Here is a 20,051-nt window from a genome sequence, read left to right on the forward strand (position 1 = left end):
TCATGTTACCATGGCCGCAAATGGCATGACTTATTTGTTGGGACAACACTTGTCTAATGGACATCTGCTGCTCAGCGGTGTGGCTTGTTTGGCAGTTTCTCCCTCAACTTTTCCCTCTCCTACTCTCCCACTGTGCCACAGACATGCTGCCCATCATCATGCAGAGACAGGAGAGGTGTGATTTCACTTTACTCAAGTACTGTACTTAAGTACAAATTCGAGGTACTTGTACTTGAGTATTTCCATTTTATGCAACTTTATACTGCTATTCCATCTCAGGGAAATACTGCACTTTTTACTCCACAACACAGCTCATTTTTCTGATTTCTCCCATCGCTTTCCCTGTATCTCCTCCTCCAGTCTTATCTTCATGGAGCCTGCAGCCTGCTTGCTCTTCCCACAGAAATGATAACAGAAATGATAACTGTGACAGATGGGCAAAACTTTTAACTGGACTGTGGTTTATTGGCTGTTGCAGTTGACAGTTATCTTCCAGATAAATCCTTTATTATACAGTAAAGTACAGCTAAGAACCACTTTTAAATGTGGAGTAAATGCATGTGATGAGAAAGATCTGTCTTTGTAATTTCCTGTCTCTATGTCTGTGTCCAAACTGCAATCAGAGTTAAGGAGCTCCAATGCATTTCAGTTAGTGTCAGTATGAATGAAGATAAAGTGCAGTACATCTACTTCAGCCAGGGTCTCTAATGAATCTGCAACAAACCTGTTGTACAATACAATACAGTAATTTGCTGTTTACAGCCGCCTTGCAAAGACTATGTTTACACGTGAGGATGTTTGTACAGTGCAGATGGGATCGTGATGTGTATGTATTATTTGAGGATGCAGACTGAAACCTAATACAACCACATCTGCTTTCATGAAGCTTTAATATCACACTATTTACTGTCAACATTCAGCCACTCCAATGAGCTGTCCTTTGTTGGTGCTTTACTGTCAGCTTGGCCAATAATTCTACACAGTAACAGTCAACTTAGGAAGTGGTGCCTTCTGGTCAAATATTTGCATTTATTTATTTGTCTAGCTCTCCTCTCATGGTTCTGTTCTGTAGTTACATTGCTTTTTCATCTTTGGAGACTGTAGACCCACTGAATTCAGCTTTACTTTAATTAGACCATTTTGGTTATTTCCCTTAGGAGATTTCTATATTTTTTGTTTTGTCTGGGTCATTTGCTTATAATGGCAGGCCACTGTCAATCAAATTGGATGAAACCAGACACATTGAAAGTCTGAAGTCTTGAAGAGTCTTTTCTCTGAAATGTATTTTTTTGCCATTTTAATCATGGATAGTTAATGTGAAAGTGGTGTACATTGAAATTAAACAATTTTCAGAGGCTTTAAAAAAAGTGCCGTGGTTATAAACTTAACATTGACTAAAATGCAACGTACTTACTGCGTATTTCAAAAAAGGCACTAAACTTAACTATGTAGATACATAAACTGTATAATTTGTATGTAATAGGCTAAAAATTACCATGTTATTTCAAAAGGAAGCTAAATGAAAACAAACAAAAAGTGTTTTGATGCATTCACCAGAAGTACAAAATCTTCACATTTATGGTTGACATATCACATAGAAAAACAGCATTTTTGGAACTACAAACAACTGGAAATGAAGATACTTGTGTGCACCGACAACATTTAATAAACTGTATGTATGCAAGTCATGTGATTGAAATCACAACACACACACACACACACACACACACACACACACACACACACACACACACACACACACACACACACACACACACACACACACACACTTTTACAAGAACAGTATCTATAAACGATACCAGAATCCACTGGTGGTAAAAGACATTTCCACTACTGGTGCAATACATCTGTCAGTGGTGACTGTCTCATATACAGTACAGTATAAAACACTGGGTCGCATTTAGTAGCAAAAACAGTTCGTCTATAATTGAATGTTGTAACCGCAGTTAAATACACTGCTGAGACTAAGAACTCGCAGTGAGAAACTGACGGGTGGAGAGGTGAGAACGTCAAAGCCCGTCATGATGTCACTTCCTCCAACAGCGTGTTCAGCTAAGTTAAGCATTCACTTGGCTGTGTGGAAGAAGTAGTAACTTTGTAAAAAAAAAAGTCTGTCCGGTAAAAAAAAAAAAAAAAAAAAAAAGAATTATTTCTAAGTGGGGCCATTCCAAAAACCTATCAGTGACTTCTCCGCCTACTGCTTTTGCTTCTTCTTTGCTGGTTTAATGGGGGTGATCTCTTCCTCCTCCTCCTCGTCATCATCATCATCGTCGTCTTCGTCATCCTCATCAGAAAAGTCTGACTCTTCAACCTGGGAGGCTGCACAGGAACAGTGGACAAAGTTAAATCACTGTTTTAAACTGAATACTGATATATTTAATTATAAAGGTCAGAAAGGTGACTTTATTTAATCTGCCCTTTTAACTTCCTGCACAGTTAGTAATATGCAGCTGCACACACTCATAACCACTCAAAGAGCAAAAGTTAATCCCTGCAGTATTGATATATACATACATTTAATAACTTACAATCTATATTTAAAACTTAATTGAAATACATATAAAAAGTGTCAAAGGTCTTTTTTTTTTTTTTTTTTTTAATTACAAAGAAATTTGCCATTTTATTGCCTTCTTTTTAAAGATGCATTTAACTTTTCATGAAAATTCACAATGCATTGACATTGTGAGATAGGGAAAGCACTGGGGGAGAGCGCCCTTCTAGTTCATTATATTTTAGGAAAAACTACTCCCACCATTTGCCCAAAAAATAAATATAGTATTATAAGAAAATGGCTGGATCTCACAAACTAAAAGAGCACAATCAAGTATTTGGTATCTATGAACTCGTAATAAGTTGAATATGACACACATAATACATACAAAAAAATATTTCATATGGACGACATTTAATAAACACAATGTTATCGTTTCTCCTAATTTTGACCATTGACCATTGATAAAAGTGTGATTTTTAATGTGATCTAAACATTTCAACGTTGTACTGTTAGATGTTTCTCCAAAGTGTGCCCATAGCAGATTTCAAGACTTCAGACCCATCAGAACAAATGTGGTATTTTTCCTTATCATGCTAAACTTTAAAAACAGTTAAAGCACTGGGAGGGTGAAGTGTTACCTATGAGGTGTAACCCGCTGACAGTAACTGGTCCTGTCCCAGCCTTGAGCCGGATGGTCACTGGCGCTTTCAGCTCAAACTCTCCCAGACTCACCTGAGGAGAAAAAGGTCAAAGTTGAGATACATATCTACCATGTGCGGTACATCAACCTGCTTGAAGACAGAGATCACTGTACTGTACCATAGGCAGACAGCTGATGTGAAGGTTGGCGATGGGCACTGAAATAGTCTTTCCTTGGTGGTTCATGGCCGTTACCTCCACCACATTACTCTCCTCCTTGGCACCCTCTCCCAGACAAACCTACCAAAAAATAATAATTCAGTTGACATTTATACAAACTGTTGGCAGCCAGATCAAAGTATGTTTTTAGCCGAGTTGAAGACAAAACTATGGTTCAACAGCCTTGGATTACACACTTTCCTGTAAGCTTTGCATCCAGTGAATCTGATTATACAAACTCAAGTTGCAATTGTACATACTGTTCTGAGTTCAAGGAAGTGCTCCAGGTCCTCCTCTTCGTCGCCTTGGAAAGTGTAGAAAGGCACTTTAGAGGATAGCTCACAGCCTGGAAGACACGTCAAAACCACGATGATTTTAGGGACAGTTTTTGGATTTCATGTAAGTTAGTGCACTAGCTGAAATATAGAAATATCATAGCAGGTTCTTCACTGTCGGAACATCAAAGATGAGACCCACGTGTGAGCCAACAGAGCTGATAAAACTATTTAAATGGTTCTTACTAAACAGGAAGCTCTCCAACTTCGATTGACCAGCTAGTCCGTGATCATCCGAGCATTCATCGTCGTGGCAAGACATTTTGTCAAAACACTAGATTTGGGTTTGCTGTTAACACTAAAGTCGAATGAAGCCTCCACGAAAAATAACAAGCGCGTCGCAAACCTCAAGCATGCCTGCACGCGTCATCACTATGCGCCAGTTGCTCGCTGACGTTTTTGTTTTCTCTCTCCTCCAGACCAATAATAGATGTATTATCATGGATATATTATAAGACTGTGTATTATACTTCTATATACAGTTTATGGTATTATACAAGAATATTGAATTGATGTAGCCAACTTTCTAAATAAGGAACTTAAGATGAATGTTGAAATAGAGTGAACACTGTCTATGTATCTGTTTTAACCTCTGTTTACATGTACAATAATTACAGTGTAAAAAATATAATGGATGTATTAGACCAATACATTCCACAGGGGTTAAAGCAAGAAACCATTTGTGAGCCTGAAATGTTGCCCTAGAAGAAATGTGTACTGTATGTATTTAATTAAGTATTTTATAAATGTAAAACTGGAGAACTTTAAAGGTGCAGTAGGTAAGACTTATAAAACTAACTTTCTGTCATATTTGCTGAAACTGATCCTATGTTCCAGTAGAACTACATGAAGCAGGTAATGTAAAAAAAATCCAGCTTCTCTGGCACCACCTACAGCCTGTAGTGCAATTTGCAAAAATCCACCGCTCCCTGTTCAGATGCACCAATCAGGGCCGGGGGGGGGGGGGGTGTCTAACTGCGTGTCAATCACTGCTCATGCACATGCATTCATTCTCCCTTGTGGGGGGAGGGGCTTAGGAGACCGTTTTGGGCTTTAGGGGGCCCAAAAGGGGGGAGGGACTGAGAAGTTGTCGATGTTCACATTTTTTTGGCTAAATCCTGGATCTTCACAATCCTACCTACAGCACCTTTAAGCCCTGATTCCATGCTCCTAATATACCTGACATGTTAATTAAAACTAGATAAACAAAAACATTAAGTAAAAAAAAATAAAAAATAAAAGAAAAGAAAGAAACAATACATGGTACTGCTATTTTAAAAGGTTTTCTGATGTGTGGCTATGGAAGGAACCAAAATATGTATTTTATTTGAAGTCAAAAGAGCTTGAAGTTGAAATTAACAATTATCTCTCTCCATTTATATATATGTATTTTGCTCAAGAGCCCTCTCCAAGAAGCAGGTGTACATAGATTATTCCACACAATACACACATGATACAAGAGTTTATGTATAAATACGATTTTGCATAAGGGTTTGTTTTACAATGCAACAGGTAAAGGACAGTTTACAACACCACAAATCCAAGCTCGTGTAAGTTTAGTGCTGAACCTGCGTGCGTACAGTCTACATAACCTTCCTTTTATTTGTCTAAACAGAAACAGCGAGGCTTCTTTCAGTCCAGACAGGCTTACAGAAGGATCTGAGCAACACAAAGGACAAAAAGCAACAAAGGAACTTATTATGGTTTATTAGTTTTGAATCTAATGTATCTTACATACAAATTTTACATTGGTAAACTGTCACTTTTATGACCCCCCCCCAACCCAACCCTAAACTCAGATAATCAAAATGTACAATTTGAGCTTTTTCCCCTCAGTCACAGCCCATTTCTATTAAACCGGTGGGAAGAGGAAGAAAGCTTGAGCATCGACCAACTGCAACATGAACCGTTTAAAACAAGAGTGAAAATTCTGCTGTTGTTTCAGAAGAGGGACAGCAGATCTGTTGGTCAGATTCACGCCTTCAAGGTCAGCACTTTGTATTCCTTAAAGGACAACAGAAAACTAGCCACAATTCCAATGAACATATACAAAATAACACTTTATGATTGACAGTGTTTACAGACTGTCTACGAACTACAGTATCATACTCATAGAGTTGAGTGGCATGCTTCTTCCTCTATGTAGCATAAGATGAGGTTATTCTAATGACCGCCACGGCAAATCCAATACACCTCATGCACATTATGAATGTACACAGTATCAAAACATCACATTGGCAGGCAGCTACTGAAGAGCAACTGATGACCCTTATGTTACAAACGGAACACTCCTATTTATAAGTCCTTTTTTTTAGTTAACTACACAAGATTTACAAAAACAAATGGGAAATGCGTCAGCATATAAAACATTCAATGGACACATAGGAAAAGGCCTACATAGGGATTTCTGCTCCAAGTCCCTACAAGTACAGCTCAGTGCCACTTTGGTGATGGGGTACAAGGGTGCTCACCAAGGCTCATCTGAGAAGACATTCATTTGAGAGTATGCAGTGTTGGAGGGATGCAAGCTGACAGAGGTAAACTGATTTTTCTTTCTATTACCAATGACAAGCAAAAGATCAGCACAGCACATGAACACAAGAACATAGCCCTGCTTAGTGGTTAAGAAAAAAGTGACAGCGGGAATTATTAATCCTTCCAAATCTTCAGGATTCTTACTTATTTTGAACTAATGTATTCTAATGTAAACTGGTGCCAGTCAAATGTTACATGTTTCTTCTTAATAGCAGATAAGAATATCAAGATTTTGGTCGCACTGCTATCAGAAAATGTGAATTTGAGTTCATTCTGTTAAAGAGTAACTGCTTAAATTAATTTGACATAACTTAATTAGATGGTCTGAACTTTCTCTGACAGTCATCTTAGGTTTACTGAAGGATTCTTGTGACATGTGACTGTCAATGTCAGAATACATCTCTGGAATTTGAGCAACAAGGCCAATGTCCTAAAATCCCCCTTCTCTAGCTATATCTGACTGATACATGTTAGAAAGCCTTTAAAACAGAAGACACTGGGGTCTGCAATGTAAACCTAAAATCTAAAAGGCAATGAACCAAAAGGCAATAGCTCAAAGGGAAATAAACCCAAAGCAAAAAAACTGCTGAATTATAAAAAAAGAAAAAAGAAAAAAAAGAAAAATGGCCACAAGCAAAGTGCTGAACAGAAATAGGCTGAGAACCATGTTTGTCAACTTGTGGAAGCTTGTTACTGCTTTCCAAATGTCTACTACTACTACTTGAACGGAAATTCAGAGGCCCTGCTGGATGAGTCTTTAACAATCTCAACAAATACTTTCCCCTTGCTGGTCTGTGATGATCTTTTATTGAGGGTTTCACAAACCCCAAAAGCTACAATTTGCAGTGCAGACACAGCATTGATCGAAACACGGCATTTAAAAGGCCTCTTTCTCCAAGTCTATTGTGGAGCAACTGGAAATACCATGATGTAATGATGAAAGGCAAACTTTCACATAGCACCTCACATCCTGTATAAAGGTGTCCTACTTATATCGACAGCTGCGTTATTTCTCTCTGTCAAAGCTGGGAAAGCAGGATGTAGGGGTAGTAAGACACTACCTGAGATACAGGCAGCCCTCATTTCACAGCTCTGCCTCCATTTCAGATACAGACACTTTGCGTTAGGGCACGCGGGCAATATTAATGTAGTGATTACTGGATTAAATCAGAAAAAAGGCTTATGGAGTTATCACTTCCTGCCTCCTGGAGGTATACGAGTAGTGGGACCCCACAATCATTGCTGGAGTGCCACTCTTCCACGTTGGCTCAAATCAACTGATTACAGATCACTCCTCTGCCTTTTAGCTTTGGGTCTGCTGAATCCAACAGAGCCATAACATCTAAGGTAAAAAGAGGTTTCCCGGGCTAGCCCAGATAGTAATGTAGTATAAAATCATCATGGAAGTTTTTCTCATGAACGTAGCAAACATGGTTAAGCCACGTTGACTTGCTCTCTGTCTGTTATCGAGCAGGACGTTTCTTCATAGGCTTCGTCCCATAATGATGACATCTTTGGGAAAGCCTTCCATTTTGGCCACTTCAAAGCATCCCAGCTTACCGTAGAAGTCCAACATTCTCTTGTCAGTCTGACGAACCTGACAGAACGCACCTAGGGAACCTGGAAGAAAGAACAGATAACAACTACATGTAAGTCAATGACAAAAATTCCAACAATTATCTTCCCCACAATCAGTGTGGCCAAATACGGTGTTAAGCTGACGGTAATCTTCTACTCTGACCAGAAATAAAATGGTTCAAGACCTCTGTCTCAGGAAGAGAATATTATTTTAGCCATTACTTTGATAGTTTATGTTTCTTAAAGCTGAAAGCCCTGTTTTCTCTTTCTTTGCATCTCAAAGGGATGAATTTGATCATTACATGGATAAAATACGTCGTATGAAAACTCAACTCAGAAAAGTTCTTGTTGTTTTGGACTAATTTTCACATTACAATAAGATAAGATCAATGTGCCTGCTTGTTTTAAAACGTTATAAACACAGAAAAAAGTGTTCACGTTACTGATTAATGAACCTTTGTCTAATGTAAAATTTAAATCTCTAACACCCTCTTACCAACAGGACTAATGACACTAATACAATATGCCCTTTCTGTAGTTAGTACAATGAACATTGCTGTCATGATGGAGGCAGCTGCCACCTACCGTTGGCCTTAAGAGAAGATAGAAGACATCCCATCATGCTTTTGGCCACACTGGGGTCAGTGACCTTGGCGTGAATGTCAACCTTGATGAGAGAGGGGAAGTTGGAGAGGAAAGAGGCTGGAAGACCCTCCTCCTCTTCATGGAAACTCAGCATCATCTTCTACATGGACGAAAGGCAGAGACGGTAAAGCATTTCAATTTATCACTAGTGCACACAATCAAATGCAAACCGATACAGAGATCATGATAGTAAGAGAGATGAATTGAGAACCTACCTCAGCCTCTGTGAGGTCCTTCTCACAGTCAGGTTTGAGGTATTTCTCTTGCATGAAGGGAATCCAGTTCAACTTGCATTTCTTGACAAAGGGCTGGACATCCACAGTGCCAAGAGCATAACCGCAGATCCCTTCATCGTCCTCTAGCACAAACCCGTAGTCTGAACTCAGTGCCAGGAGACCTCCGACTAACCTGTGAACAAACATTTTGTCAGCCATGTTGATTTGCAATGCAGGGGATAACTGCAGTCCAGGCTTTAATCTTCTCCATGTTTTACCTGTCTCCTATGAGGTCAGGATCCTTATCAGAGACTGGTATATCCTCCATTCCTTCACAGTACATTTCTTTACAGATTTTATAAATCGCAGTCTACAAAAAAGAAGACAGATACAGCTGTAACTTTTATGACACCAGATAGAAAATCCAAAACTAAGCCCCAAAAAATGCCACAAAGAATGTCAATGTGCATAACAAATGTTTGGAAATACACAATCTGAATCTACAGCAGCACTACAAATGTATGAGCTTCAGAGTGTGTATTTTCAAATACTGAGCAGTTAAGCACACATTAAGTGTAAAGCATTCACAGCTTAAACTATTCCAGTTCTGCTGGGAATACTAGCAACTGGCCAACATTATTTCTGCAACCATACATGTATGACGTTTCGTAACGGTTAGTAATTAAAGCGCACTACTTGGGTTAGGTAGGTAAGGTAAGGTAAGGTAAGGCATAACCCAACAAACATCTTACCACATCTTTGGGGTAGTATGGCCTTATGGAATAGATTTTGGAGGTTGGCATTGCAGGTGGAGGTTGGTAGAAAAGATCGTTTGCCCCCTCTATTGGCAACAATCTCTGTGGGTATCAAAAGAAAGATTCAGTTTCACTGAGACCAGGAGGTGTGCTGCTGTGGCTGCCTCACCCTGCATTTGCTACAGCTGAGCCACTATCAAACCAAAAGGAACTACAGACGAGAGCAAAGTGCTTTGGAATGACGAATATTTAAAAAAAAAATCATATAAAGATATAAACTGACGTTCCTTATTGATCTGACAGTGGACAACAACAGCAAACATCACATCTTTCTCATTTTTGCTAGAGGAACATAGCACAACAAGCACATACACATTTGCTTTTCAAATAATAAAACAAGGGTGGTATTTTGGTCTGACTAAGGTTATACTGGCTGAAGGAGATGCTCCTTTCCCTTTTGTAAGACATCGCAATATTTCGCTGCGCAGGACCCTCCTGTTGAGAAAAATAATGATGCTGGCGCAGAGAGAACTCCAGGAAAAAAACCAATGAGGCAAATTAAATGTGAGCTAACTGAGTAATTCAATGGCATATTGGTTGCCATCATGAGTCTTGCTACTCTCCAAGGATGGAGATGCTACTTTAGACTAGACAGGTGTGTTTGATCATGGAGTTTTCCCTTTGCATACATGCTTGCTTTCTTGCTGGCGCTGCGATGCTTGCGCGTGCGCTTTGCAAAGGGTTGGCTTGGTAATTTGTGCGCTGTTGTGCTTTCCTGCAAAGAAATGAGATGTCATGAAAATAAAAACCTAGTAATGCTCGCTTGCGCCGCATGCGCTAGGGAAAAGCAGCATCTCCTTGGGCAGTTGCTGAAAGAAATTCAAATTAATCAATCAGAAAATGCCGTGCCAAACACTGGCTGTAGCCTCTTTTGTCAGGATGGGTTTCAGGTCGCCCACTTCCCTCCCACAGACAATATCCCCAAATAATACAAGGTCATGAACTTCTTTGGAGAACAAGTGAAGGGGATGGAACCCGGATGTTATGCAGCCCAACCCATTACAATCAGCTCACCTTGGACAGACCAAAGTCCTTCATATCTACGCAAATATTACCATTGTTGTCTTTGCTCACAACACTCTTTTTTTTCCCATTAGATTGCGGTAAATTCAGTGCATTAGATACCTGGAACTCTCCTGCTAGACCGCCCCTAAAGGCCCAGGGTTCTTGGTCTCCTCTAAGGAATTGTGCTGAGGACTGACTACGACACCCTGTTAGGAGCAGAGCCAAGCGGACATTGTTACCACAGGATGGGGCTCTCTGACACAGATGAAGGGAGTGGGGAACTGGGGAGGAAGGGGGTCATGTATCTAATAGCATAATCAATTTAAATAAATAAATTTTATTTTACTCATTAAAACATAAAAAGGACCTAATTTGGACTATATTCAAAGGAAATATTTTATGATAAAATGGGGCTCAAGCAACTAAAGCTTACGTGTTTGCAAGAAGAAATCAGGTCCAAGATATAAATGCACCTTAAATTCTCCGTGTCAATACAACAATGTCAAACTGCTCCACATAAAATGGTATGCAGGTCTTAAGAAATAAGTTATTTCACGCAGTGAGGAACACACGCTCTCCAAAAACTGAAGAGAGAACAGAATTAAGTGCAGTTCAGCCCCCTTTCGTGTTTTAGTAAGGGTAATTCTCGTTTGAAAAACTGACTGACTTCAGAAATATTACACTGACCATCAGAACTGAAACCCATTCTGTTTGTGGACTACAAAAGTAAGCTTCAGCTGCCGTCACCCCACTCATCTTAGCACCCCGTGTGAAGTCACATTCTCATCTTATCTGCCTCGTCACATGACTGGGGAGCATGAGTCATCAAACCAGGAAGACAAAACGAGAGGTAGTATGAACAGTCCCTGAGTTAAAGGGCCTCTCAGCTTTCTATTAAAAGCCATAATCAGACAGACCAAAGATGAAATACACAGTGGGGACAAAGCAGATAAAGAGGAGTGTATATCTGCTGCACACAAGGCTCTCAGAGTCTGTATACAGTGGTGTTCCTGCTAACAAAGTCTAACCTTGGTTGACGAGAAGCCCTTTCATGTGACCAGACAAATGCAGCGCGCGGGAAGGACACCTAATAGTGTTTTACATAACCTCACCCTGATACCTAAAACAATTCCTCTGATGAACTGACACGACACAGCACGCAGATGCACCCACAGGAAGGAACTCTGAACTTGCTTACCTAAATAAAATTAAAAAAAAAAACACGAAACGGACAAAAGAATGATCTCTTGTTGGATGACATCCACCTCAATTATCTATTCAGACTGCATTGCCTTAACACAATCACAGTTATGCAGAAAACATGCAGCTTTTGTTCTTGCATGATCCAGCCAATGTGTGTGTGTGTGTGTGTGTGTGTGAGCACACTTTTTGTAACTACACAATCAGAAATATCCCTGAGTAGAATGAAGATCATGTGTCATGGTAAATTTCAAGCATAAATTCCCTTGAGTAGGTGCACCGGGCTGGTCTGAGCCATTTCTATAGGAAAACAAAAAAACAAGTTAGAGAGATGCTGGCAAAGGGAGAAATTTACAAGTTAACACTTAAGATTCAAAGCTATATCGCTGCGCAAAATGTGACTTCATCCGGAGGGCTGCTTCCTTTCCTCCTAATCAGTGTTTTACATTTATAAATCTAGTTTAAAAAAACAAAAACAAAAAAAAACATAAATCCCTTTCAAACGCAAACAAAACAAAAAGAATCAACGCTTGCACTGTGCACACATCGGCCACTGTCGATCCAATAGCAGTGGAAACGTGTACTGTGGATTCTTCCGTCTGTACATAGTGAAGGGAGAAAACAGTAGAAAATAGTTATTAGTAAGTTTTCTCAGTACATAGGTGCTGGCTGCACAGCTTCTATTAAGGGGAAACATGGGGACTGATGTAAATCCCTGATAATAGCAACAGCAGAAGTCAACAGTTAGGCACTTAATGACACTGCAGTTATTAAGAGGAATATTCAAAGATAACTATATTTATGGGGCACTTGGTTTCCTCTATGTTGCTAGAGTGGTTGGATACAACAATTTACTGAGCCAGTAGTCTGGATTTTTGAGGTGGTTTTGCCAGTGTGGGTATGCTGCCTGCTGTGTACTGTGTCCTCAGCTTGACCATATAGGACAGAAACCTGTGAATGAAACTGGGTTACAGGAGGTAACCTACAGGCCATGCTGGTGCTTCAGACTATTCAAAAGAACACTCCAAAAAAATGGAGATGTTATGGGCTGAATGTCACTCAAACTGCATCAAAGTGCACCATCTGAGAGAATGAAAGAAGGCGTGAGGTGAAGGGAAAGGGAGAAAAGGTGGAGAGAACGAATATCCTGTCTTACAAACAAAAATGGTTGCCGCACTAATACAGATTGAGCAAACAATTCAGAGGGTTAAAATCCACTGAAAGCCTCATTTTAGAGACTACTCAGTGACACAAAACGTCCTGTAATATATTCTTGTGGTTTATGTTAAAAACCAGCAGAAACAAACAGAGACCAATTCAGATATTTCGGACTCAGTTTATGCACCAGAATGGCCTTCCATAGACAGTCAGCTTGCTCTCCAAGCTCGCGTGCGCAATAGGGCATGGACGGGGGAGGGGGGACGGGGGGGGGCTCCCATTCCCACAGACAGAGAGATGGAAGCAAGTGTGTCTGTGTGGGAATGCAGCAGTGATGTTACTGGATACACAGCAAGCAGCAGTAACCCTGCTGGGACATTTGCCACAGAGACCCAGTTTAGATATCACTAAGATGGGGCAGCTTGTTGTGGAATAAATAAGGAGGATGCTAGCAGTGCAAGCAGCATTCAGTCAGAAAAAAAAGAGAAAGAAAATAATGTGTGAAACAAGAGAAATTAATAGAATCATAACTACTGAGAGCTGATGTGAGTAGCCTGATATGTACTTAGCTGATCTATTTTAAGCATTATACATATATGTGGAGGATAAGAACTGTAGGAGTCAAGTCTTTGATCAGTAATATTACCATCTGTTAAGCAGAAATGTGCCTAATTAAACTATAAAGCACTGGACTACGGCATAATCCATGCAACTAACCATTAAAGTGCTCTTTCTTTATATAATCTGTTTGCTCTTTGATTTTTTTCAAAAGGTAATTGATTGAGTTGTGTGTCAATGTGTATCTGAAAATAGCGAAAGTCAGGATTACCAGACTTGATCAGACTACTGCTATGCTACTGTAATGCTCTCGTTTTAAAGTGAGTGCCTTATGGTTCCCTTCATACATACCTAGCCATTGGACAAAAGACTTGACCATAGAAATGATGCTCTTGATGTCCCAGATGTAAGAGTAGAGGTCGTAAAGGATGGTGCGGTTGGCTGAATTGGACAGCCGTGTGAACATCTGGATGACTGAGCAGCACATCTCCTCAAACTTCTCTGCCCTTAATTGCCATTCTTCTACCTGCATGCAACACAGTGATTGGAAATAAGGACAAATAAATAATAATTACCATTTTGGTTTGTAATAGGCATTTTTGCACAGCAGACATTTTTTTACTTGCCATAGTAAGAAAATTGCAGGTTTTTCTTATACCATTTAACAATGGTTGTGTTTTCTTCAAGTGTCAGCCATGACAATTTTGACACGTCATAACTTATTATTTGTTATCTATACCTGTGCTTTTATGTGACATGTCAACATGTCTTTGAGAAAAAGGCAGATGGTTTAACAGGGAAAGCTGTAGTTAACACAAATACTCACAACACAATACTCTTTGGTGCACTCCATCTCCTATCATAACCACACCACCCAATGGGCAGTATGGGTAGTACATATCCACCATTTTGTTTTCAGCATCCAACACTATCAAAGGCAAGTTTAGTTAACAATGAACTAGTTTTCTCAGATAGACCTATTTCTCTCAACTGTGTGTGTGTGTGTGTGTGTGTGTGTTTATTTCAATGAATTAACCCACCTTTTCAGTTTCCTTTCTCTTGCAGTTGACACTGACGACGCTGCTGTTGGCTCTTAGCCAGTTAAACTCCTTTAACATCTGCATGGCCTTGGGTCCATGCTCATAAGGCAGATAGAAGAGCTCTGCCAGCAAGGTCAGGTCCTCCAGTGTGAGGGGCTCTGCTGTGAACAGGGTCTTCTCGTTGGGCCCAGGCACAAACACATCCTGAAGACACAAACCAGAAATAATGCGACTTTGTAGGTAATTCTAATTTGTTTTGGCCTTCAACTGCAGATATAAATGACAAAGGACATGGTGCCATATTACAGTATTATTACATTATATATTGTATTGTATTATACGTTATCTGGGCACCTTGATTGACAACCGGCTTAAATTCGAACTGAACACTGCTTCTGTGCGCAAGAGAGGCCAACAAAGACTCTTTGCACTCAGGAAACTTGCTAAATTCCAGGTGGACAAAACATTAATGACTTTGTTCTACAGAGCTTTTATTGAGTCTGTCCTGACATTTTCTATCATCTGCTGGTATGGAAACCTCACCATCAAGGATAAAAATGTGCTTTTCAAAATTGTGAATATGACCAGCAAGATAGTGGGTGTGAAGTTCAGTAGCCTTACTGACATTTTTAACAAACAGATTCTTTAAAAAAGCCATGTCTATTTACAAGGACACCACTCACCCTCTGTACAGAGAATACATGTTATTACCATCTGGCTTACGTTTTAGCACCCCCTTGGCTCTTAAACAGAGATACAAAAACTATTTTACTCCTCCTTCCATTCAAGCACTCAACTCAGCTAAGAGGAGGTGATAGCCCTTGTTTACATTGATGACCCATTTATTTATTTTATTTATCTTTATTATTATTATTATTATTATTATTATTATTATTATTATTTTCAGTTAGTGTAGTTCTTTTTTTACTTTCATTATCACTCCAATACAACTCTGCAACTATTTATTCTTTAACTCAGGCTGAAACTCCTGTTTTTATTTGTGTTCATTGTTGTGTGGTTTGTGTTGTATATTCTTCATGTGATGTCTTCCTGCTGCATACAAATTGCCATTTTGGGACAAAGAATAAACTGAACTGAACTGAACTGAAGGAAACTCAAAAATGTGAGCGGAACCTGCTTGAGCTGATCATCTGTCTGCATAGGGGCGATATCACTCCCAGGGTCCTCCTGGATAGACCCTTCAGGGGACTTTGACTCTGTCAGACTCTCCTTGTCTGTATCCATGGGCTTCAGGTCCTCAGCCATCTTGTCAGCTAAGATAGGACCAATCTGCTTCTCCTCTGGGTCAGCTTCTGCTTCTGGCTCATCAAGCTTCTCAACCACCATCTCCATGGGCTCCTCATCTGAATCCTTCTTCTCCACCTCCACCTGCACAGGAGCAGTAGAAACATACTTGTAGAACCATATAAGATGCTGTTCTCTCCAGTAAACAAATGTTAAAGAAAGAAAGTGAATGTACTGTATAGCAGAAAGAAGCCCATTCAGTAAAACTGTATAAATGACAATATATTAATCAGATCATATAATATACTGTATTAATAACGTATGTCTTCTTTTATTCACATCAATAGAAAGCTTGATTTGAAGAAGAAACATAATACCCATTCCAGTGCAACTATATTGTCTCATAGTAACAATAAACCTCACCTCCTCTACCTCCCCAGGTCTTTTTGCCATGGGGTGTGAGAGTGGATCCAGACCGAGAGGCGGCATGGCCGGAGACATGATGGGCTGCTGGAACACAGTTGTGACTGTTGTGGAAGAGCAGAGAGAGGAAGCAGCCATTGATGACACGTCGATGGCTGTGCTTTTGGCACCACTCTGAGGTACCTGTCGGCCTGAAAGACAAAATTAAGCCTCACTGCATCATGTTCTTCAGTCACAAAATTATAATTTTAGGCTGTCGATGGCCACACTATGGGTGTATTCCAAGTAGTACTGCTAGAAAATCCATTAGCATAGAGATATGATATAATAATGGGGCTGCTCTCACTGTTGTATTGATGTGGCACAACAAAGTCCTCGAGCCATTCGGTGAGAGCCAGTTTTAGAGCAAGCTGCGGGCTGTAGAGCATATCTGTCTCCAGTTCTTCATCACTGCCTTCATTCTCTAACTTGATCTGAATGGAGACTGTGCTGTCCTCGCCATCTGCTGGTAAAGGGCAAGACGGAGAAACAAACACAGGAAAAACAGCATTAATGAAGGACCTGCATTATGGTACCACGTGACAGAGTATAACCTCATACAGAGAGATCACAGTGTATCCGCATTAAAACATTACAAGTTGGTTAACTTTTGGATCATACTTACTCATAACCACATCCTTGCGCACCCCGTTCATATTTGACTTATACCATGTGGCCAGAGTGTGGATCGCTACAAAGTTGGACTCAAACTCGCAGTTAGGGTTGGTGAGGACTCCCTTCAGCCTGGGGATGAGCTCTGTGGAGCGGCCCTTGTATGGACCCAAGAAAAGCCTCTTCTGGTCATAATCATTGGCGTGAATGTTGTCCCAGATCACAGGGGCTCTTCTTAGGATTTTTGACACCTCCTCAATTGACTCCACTGTTATATCTTTGGACACCACCTTGGGGCCTGCAGAAAAGGAAACATTTCTCAATTCATTGTTTTATCTACTACTTTGACATGTGTGACTGTATGCTAAACAGCAGTAATGGTGTTGGTCAGTTGTCCGGAAACTGTGTTAGGCTTACCTGTCCATAGCACTTCAATGTCAGGCAGAAGCTTCTCTCCTACTGTGTGGAGGTAAGGGGACTGAGGGACATTTGGGTAGCAGAATGTTCCACAGTACTCTGTATTTCAAGGCAAGAAAACAAACAAATAATGAATAAATAAATCAGCAGATGAAACAATTGTGTAAAATGTGCAAATTCAGACACAGAACTGATGTACCTGTGGGACAGAAGAGGAAGGTTTCGGGCTCTCCCAGGTACTGGTAGATTTCGTTGGTAATGGAAACCTGAGCGTGTGCAAATGAGCTAAACACCTCTTTGTCAGCAGGGCACATGTTTTGGTCAATATCGTCAAAAAGTAAGGCAAATGACTTGCAGCCGAAGTGAGTGACCTAAGGTTGGGGGGGAGATAGAAAGGGATTGGAAATGAAATCCATTAAAGTAATTACAGAATGATGCAGAGTGTAAAATGCATGGAACATCTGAAGATATCAAGAGTTTGTCATACAAAATGTTGCAATACCTGATCGAGTTTCCTCTTGAGTGCAGACACCTCTTTCTGATTGGAGAAGGTGATGTCCAGTCCAGGGGAAATAGCATATATGAACTCTATCCCACGCTCCTTAGCAGCACCAATTAAAGTCATGAGTTGCTCTAGGAGATAGATGGGGGAAATCACTCACTGAATGCATTATTGTATTATATGCAACTCTAAAAGCTTTTTCCCCATTTCACCCATGTTTAAAACTGGAAAATTCAGCCTGTCCTTTAGAAGATAACTAGGCATTACTAATTTTCCTTGCCTCAAGACAGCTGATCCCAAGATCTGTTCTGAATAGTCACCTGCTTCTTCCACAGAGTACAACTCTCTCCAGAACATTCTGTGTTTGTAGTCATCTTTGGGTGCATAAAGATACGTATTCAGTCCCCACTTCTGCTGCCTGTGAAATGCAACGTTGTACAAACTCAGTATAACAACTCAAATCATCAAGCTGCAATATTATTGGTATTTGATTAACATGCATGCTTAAATAATTCACAAAGTTCATCATACCTTGTGAACAACTCTTTTCTCTGTTCCATTGTCCATGGTCGACCATAAAAGCCTGCATCAGCAAACAAAACATTTAGTTTCCATGCAGTCTGCAGTGCTGATTTTCAGCTACATTTTCTGTGCACATTCTGCTGCTTGACTGCTACAACCATACAACTAAAACATCTGCCTCCAGGTGTTGGCTGGAAGTGCCATTAGACATGCTTTTTATTTTGCTTATTAAGACTGTAACAGGTTTTCTGTACTTACCAATCTCAAACGAATTATTTTGTCTATGAATTGTCAGAAAGTATGAAAAATGCCCATCTTGAGTTTATTTATTATAGGCCAATACGAATCTTATTTGTCCTTATTCTGTCTGGCCAGAAGCCAAACCACACATTTTATTTATAATATGACACTAACAAAAACGAATTATTCTCCACCTTAATTAAGATGTAACCTGCCAATGTTTGGTATATTTACTTTACAAATGACAATCAAAATTAATCCTATAATTGGAATTGTTGTTGTTATTGAATACCAACTGGCCACCTTAAATATTAATTTAACGATCTGCCCGTGAACGACCTGTGAAAATGTTGATTTATTATCTGCATAACGTTACATGATTACTTTAACTTGCAACATATGAATTATACGCTTTTGTGTTTTAGGCTATTTACAATCGATTTCTGACTATTGATTTCCACTGTACACTGCCCTAATGACTTTAATTTGCAACTGATAATAATCTTCTTCCCCAGGAAGCAGGATTGCTGCATCATTTTGATGCCCTATTTATATAATAACAATACTAATAATAATAAATGTATTTATAAAGCACTTTCCCAAAAAACTCAGGCCATTTATGATATATATATATATATATATATATATATATATATGATATAGATATGACAACAGTGTGAATTTCCCCATTGTGTATGCACAGCACAACTAGATTCAATTTGATTGTTTTAGCTAGCTACTGTTCAATATTACCTTCCACAACTCCACAGATGAATTTCCTGTGGGCCGTCGGTTCGATTCCAATGCCGCACTCATCACCCGGGCCGGGGGCCTCTGCACAAGCATCTCCGGAGACTGGGCTGGGACTAGGCTCACCGTCCACTTGAGGCGTCTCCAGCGTCTTATCTTTTTGAACCATTGTTAGAGATTTCCCTCGGTGTAAAGTCGCCAAATTCAGAGAGCAGCGAGTTATTTTTATGTCTGTTGTTCAGCAGACAAATTCGCCAAGCAAAGCCTGGAGGAAATAAATCGCGTCACTGCCTGTCTGTCTAACGTTAACGTTAATACCGTCTATCAAAAATGTCGAAAAAGTAGCAACTGCTTCTACACGATGTAATCGAAATTACCATCTGGTGTTATAGGACAACATTTATGGTGGTTAATATATAAGGAAAAACAAGATATTCGTTCGTTTTTGTCCGATCATTTTCTTCTCTTTATGCTAGATTTGCCCTGGTTTTCAGTCAGTTCTTCCTGTTTACACAGAGTGCGCATGCTCATAGGACTGGACTAAACCAGTCAAAACTAGATCTGCGTGACCAAACACCGCAAAGATATCACCATGGCAAAGAGATCGGTAACATTTCTACTCCACAACCCACAGTGGTATGTCCGACTCCGCAACGTTAACATCCAATCAGAGAGGATCTTTGATCCAATGTAGCGAACATAAAAGTAAATTACCGTATAAATGCAGCTAACGGACAAATTATTTCTTGATTAAGGCTAAATGACAGCATTTGCATTTGTACAAACTGTCCTAATCACGTTACATGTTTTTTTTTTTTTATATTTGATGTTCTATCTATAAATA

The 20,051-nt window shown here is 39.8% G+C and overlaps 2 protein-coding genes and 1 long non-coding RNA gene across 4 annotated transcripts; 1 reads left to right on the forward strand and 2 right to left on the reverse strand.

Annotated features, from left to right (window-relative positions):
- Positions 1-2,123: 2,123 nt before the first annotated feature.
- npm3 (nucleophosmin/nucleoplasmin, 3) lies at positions 2,124-4,111 on the reverse strand. Its single transcript, XM_031304758.2, has 5 exons — positions 3,895-4,111; positions 3,634-3,719; positions 3,335-3,454; positions 3,154-3,247; positions 2,124-2,340 (listed from the first exon to the last, which is right to left on the reverse strand). Exons 1-5 carry the CDS (start codon positions 3,968-3,970, stop codon positions 2,216-2,218), a joined length of 501 nt encoding a protein of 166 aa, XP_031160618.1. The 5' UTR covers positions 3,971-4,111; the 3' UTR covers positions 2,124-2,215.
- On the forward strand, positions 3,003-15,323 carry LOC116053682. The gene is made up of 3 exons (XR_004105903.1): positions 3,003-3,015; positions 13,470-13,479; positions 15,152-15,323. It is a non-coding gene; the product is annotated as an uncharacterized LOC116053682 (long non-coding RNA).
- Positions 5,400-19,745, reverse strand: oga (O-GlcNAcase). 2 transcript variants are annotated; one of them, XM_031304669.2, is made up of 18 exons: positions 19,211-19,745; positions 18,227-18,278; positions 18,016-18,113; positions 17,696-17,826; positions 17,393-17,564; positions 17,194-17,292; positions 16,790-17,074; positions 16,472-16,627; positions 16,126-16,316; positions 15,592-15,846; positions 14,458-14,661; positions 13,769-13,943; positions 10,622-10,707; positions 9,434-9,538; positions 8,960-9,051; positions 8,682-8,874; positions 8,407-8,566; positions 5,400-7,863 (listed from the first exon to the last, which is right to left on the reverse strand). In XM_031304669.2, the coding sequence occupies exons 1-18, from the start codon at positions 19,374-19,376 to the stop codon at positions 7,727-7,729; spliced, it is 2,757 nt and encodes a 918-aa protein (XP_031160529.1). In that variant the 5' UTR covers positions 19,377-19,745; the 3' UTR covers positions 5,400-7,726. The 2 variants fall into 2 exon arrangements, with proteins under 2 accessions (XP_031160529.1, XP_031160525.1); XM_031304665.2 differs by having other exon boundaries at positions 16,472-16,630; positions 19,211-19,744.
- Between the last annotated feature and the right edge of the window lie 306 nt (positions 19,746-20,051).

Source organism: Sander lucioperca, chromosome 15, assembly GCF_008315115.2.
Source record: "Sander lucioperca isolate FBNREF2018 chromosome 15, SLUC_FBN_1.2, whole genome shotgun sequence".
NCBI lineage: Eukaryota > Metazoa > Chordata > Actinopteri > Perciformes > Percidae > Sander > Sander lucioperca.

Bases quoted from the DNA above. Each gene is read 5' to 3' on its own strand.
- npm3 (XM_031304758.2), bottom strand. From the start codon at position 3,970: ATGTCTTGCCACGACGATGAATGCTCGGATGATCACGGACTAGCTGGT. The intron at 3,720-3,894 runs GTAAGAACCATT...CGTGTCTTCCAG, and splicing joins GTTGGAGAGCTTCCTGTTTA to GCTGTGAGCTATCCTCTAAA. The intron at 3,248-3,334 runs GTACAGTACAGT...TTTTCTCCTCAG, and splicing joins ACATCAGCTGTCTGCCTATG to GTGAGTCTGGGAGAGTTTGA.
- oga (XM_031304665.2), bottom strand. From the start codon at position 19,376: ATGGTTCAAAAAGATAAGACGCTGGAGACGCCTCAAGTGGACGGTGAG. The intron at 15,847-16,125 runs GTGAGGTTTATT...GCTCCTGTGCAG, and splicing joins GACCTGGGGAGGTAGAGGAG to GTGGAGGTGGAGAAGAAGGA. The intron at 8,567-8,681 runs GTAGGTTCTCAA...TCGTCCATGTAG, and splicing joins AGGACCTCACAGAGGCTGAG to AAGATGATGCTGAGTTTCCA.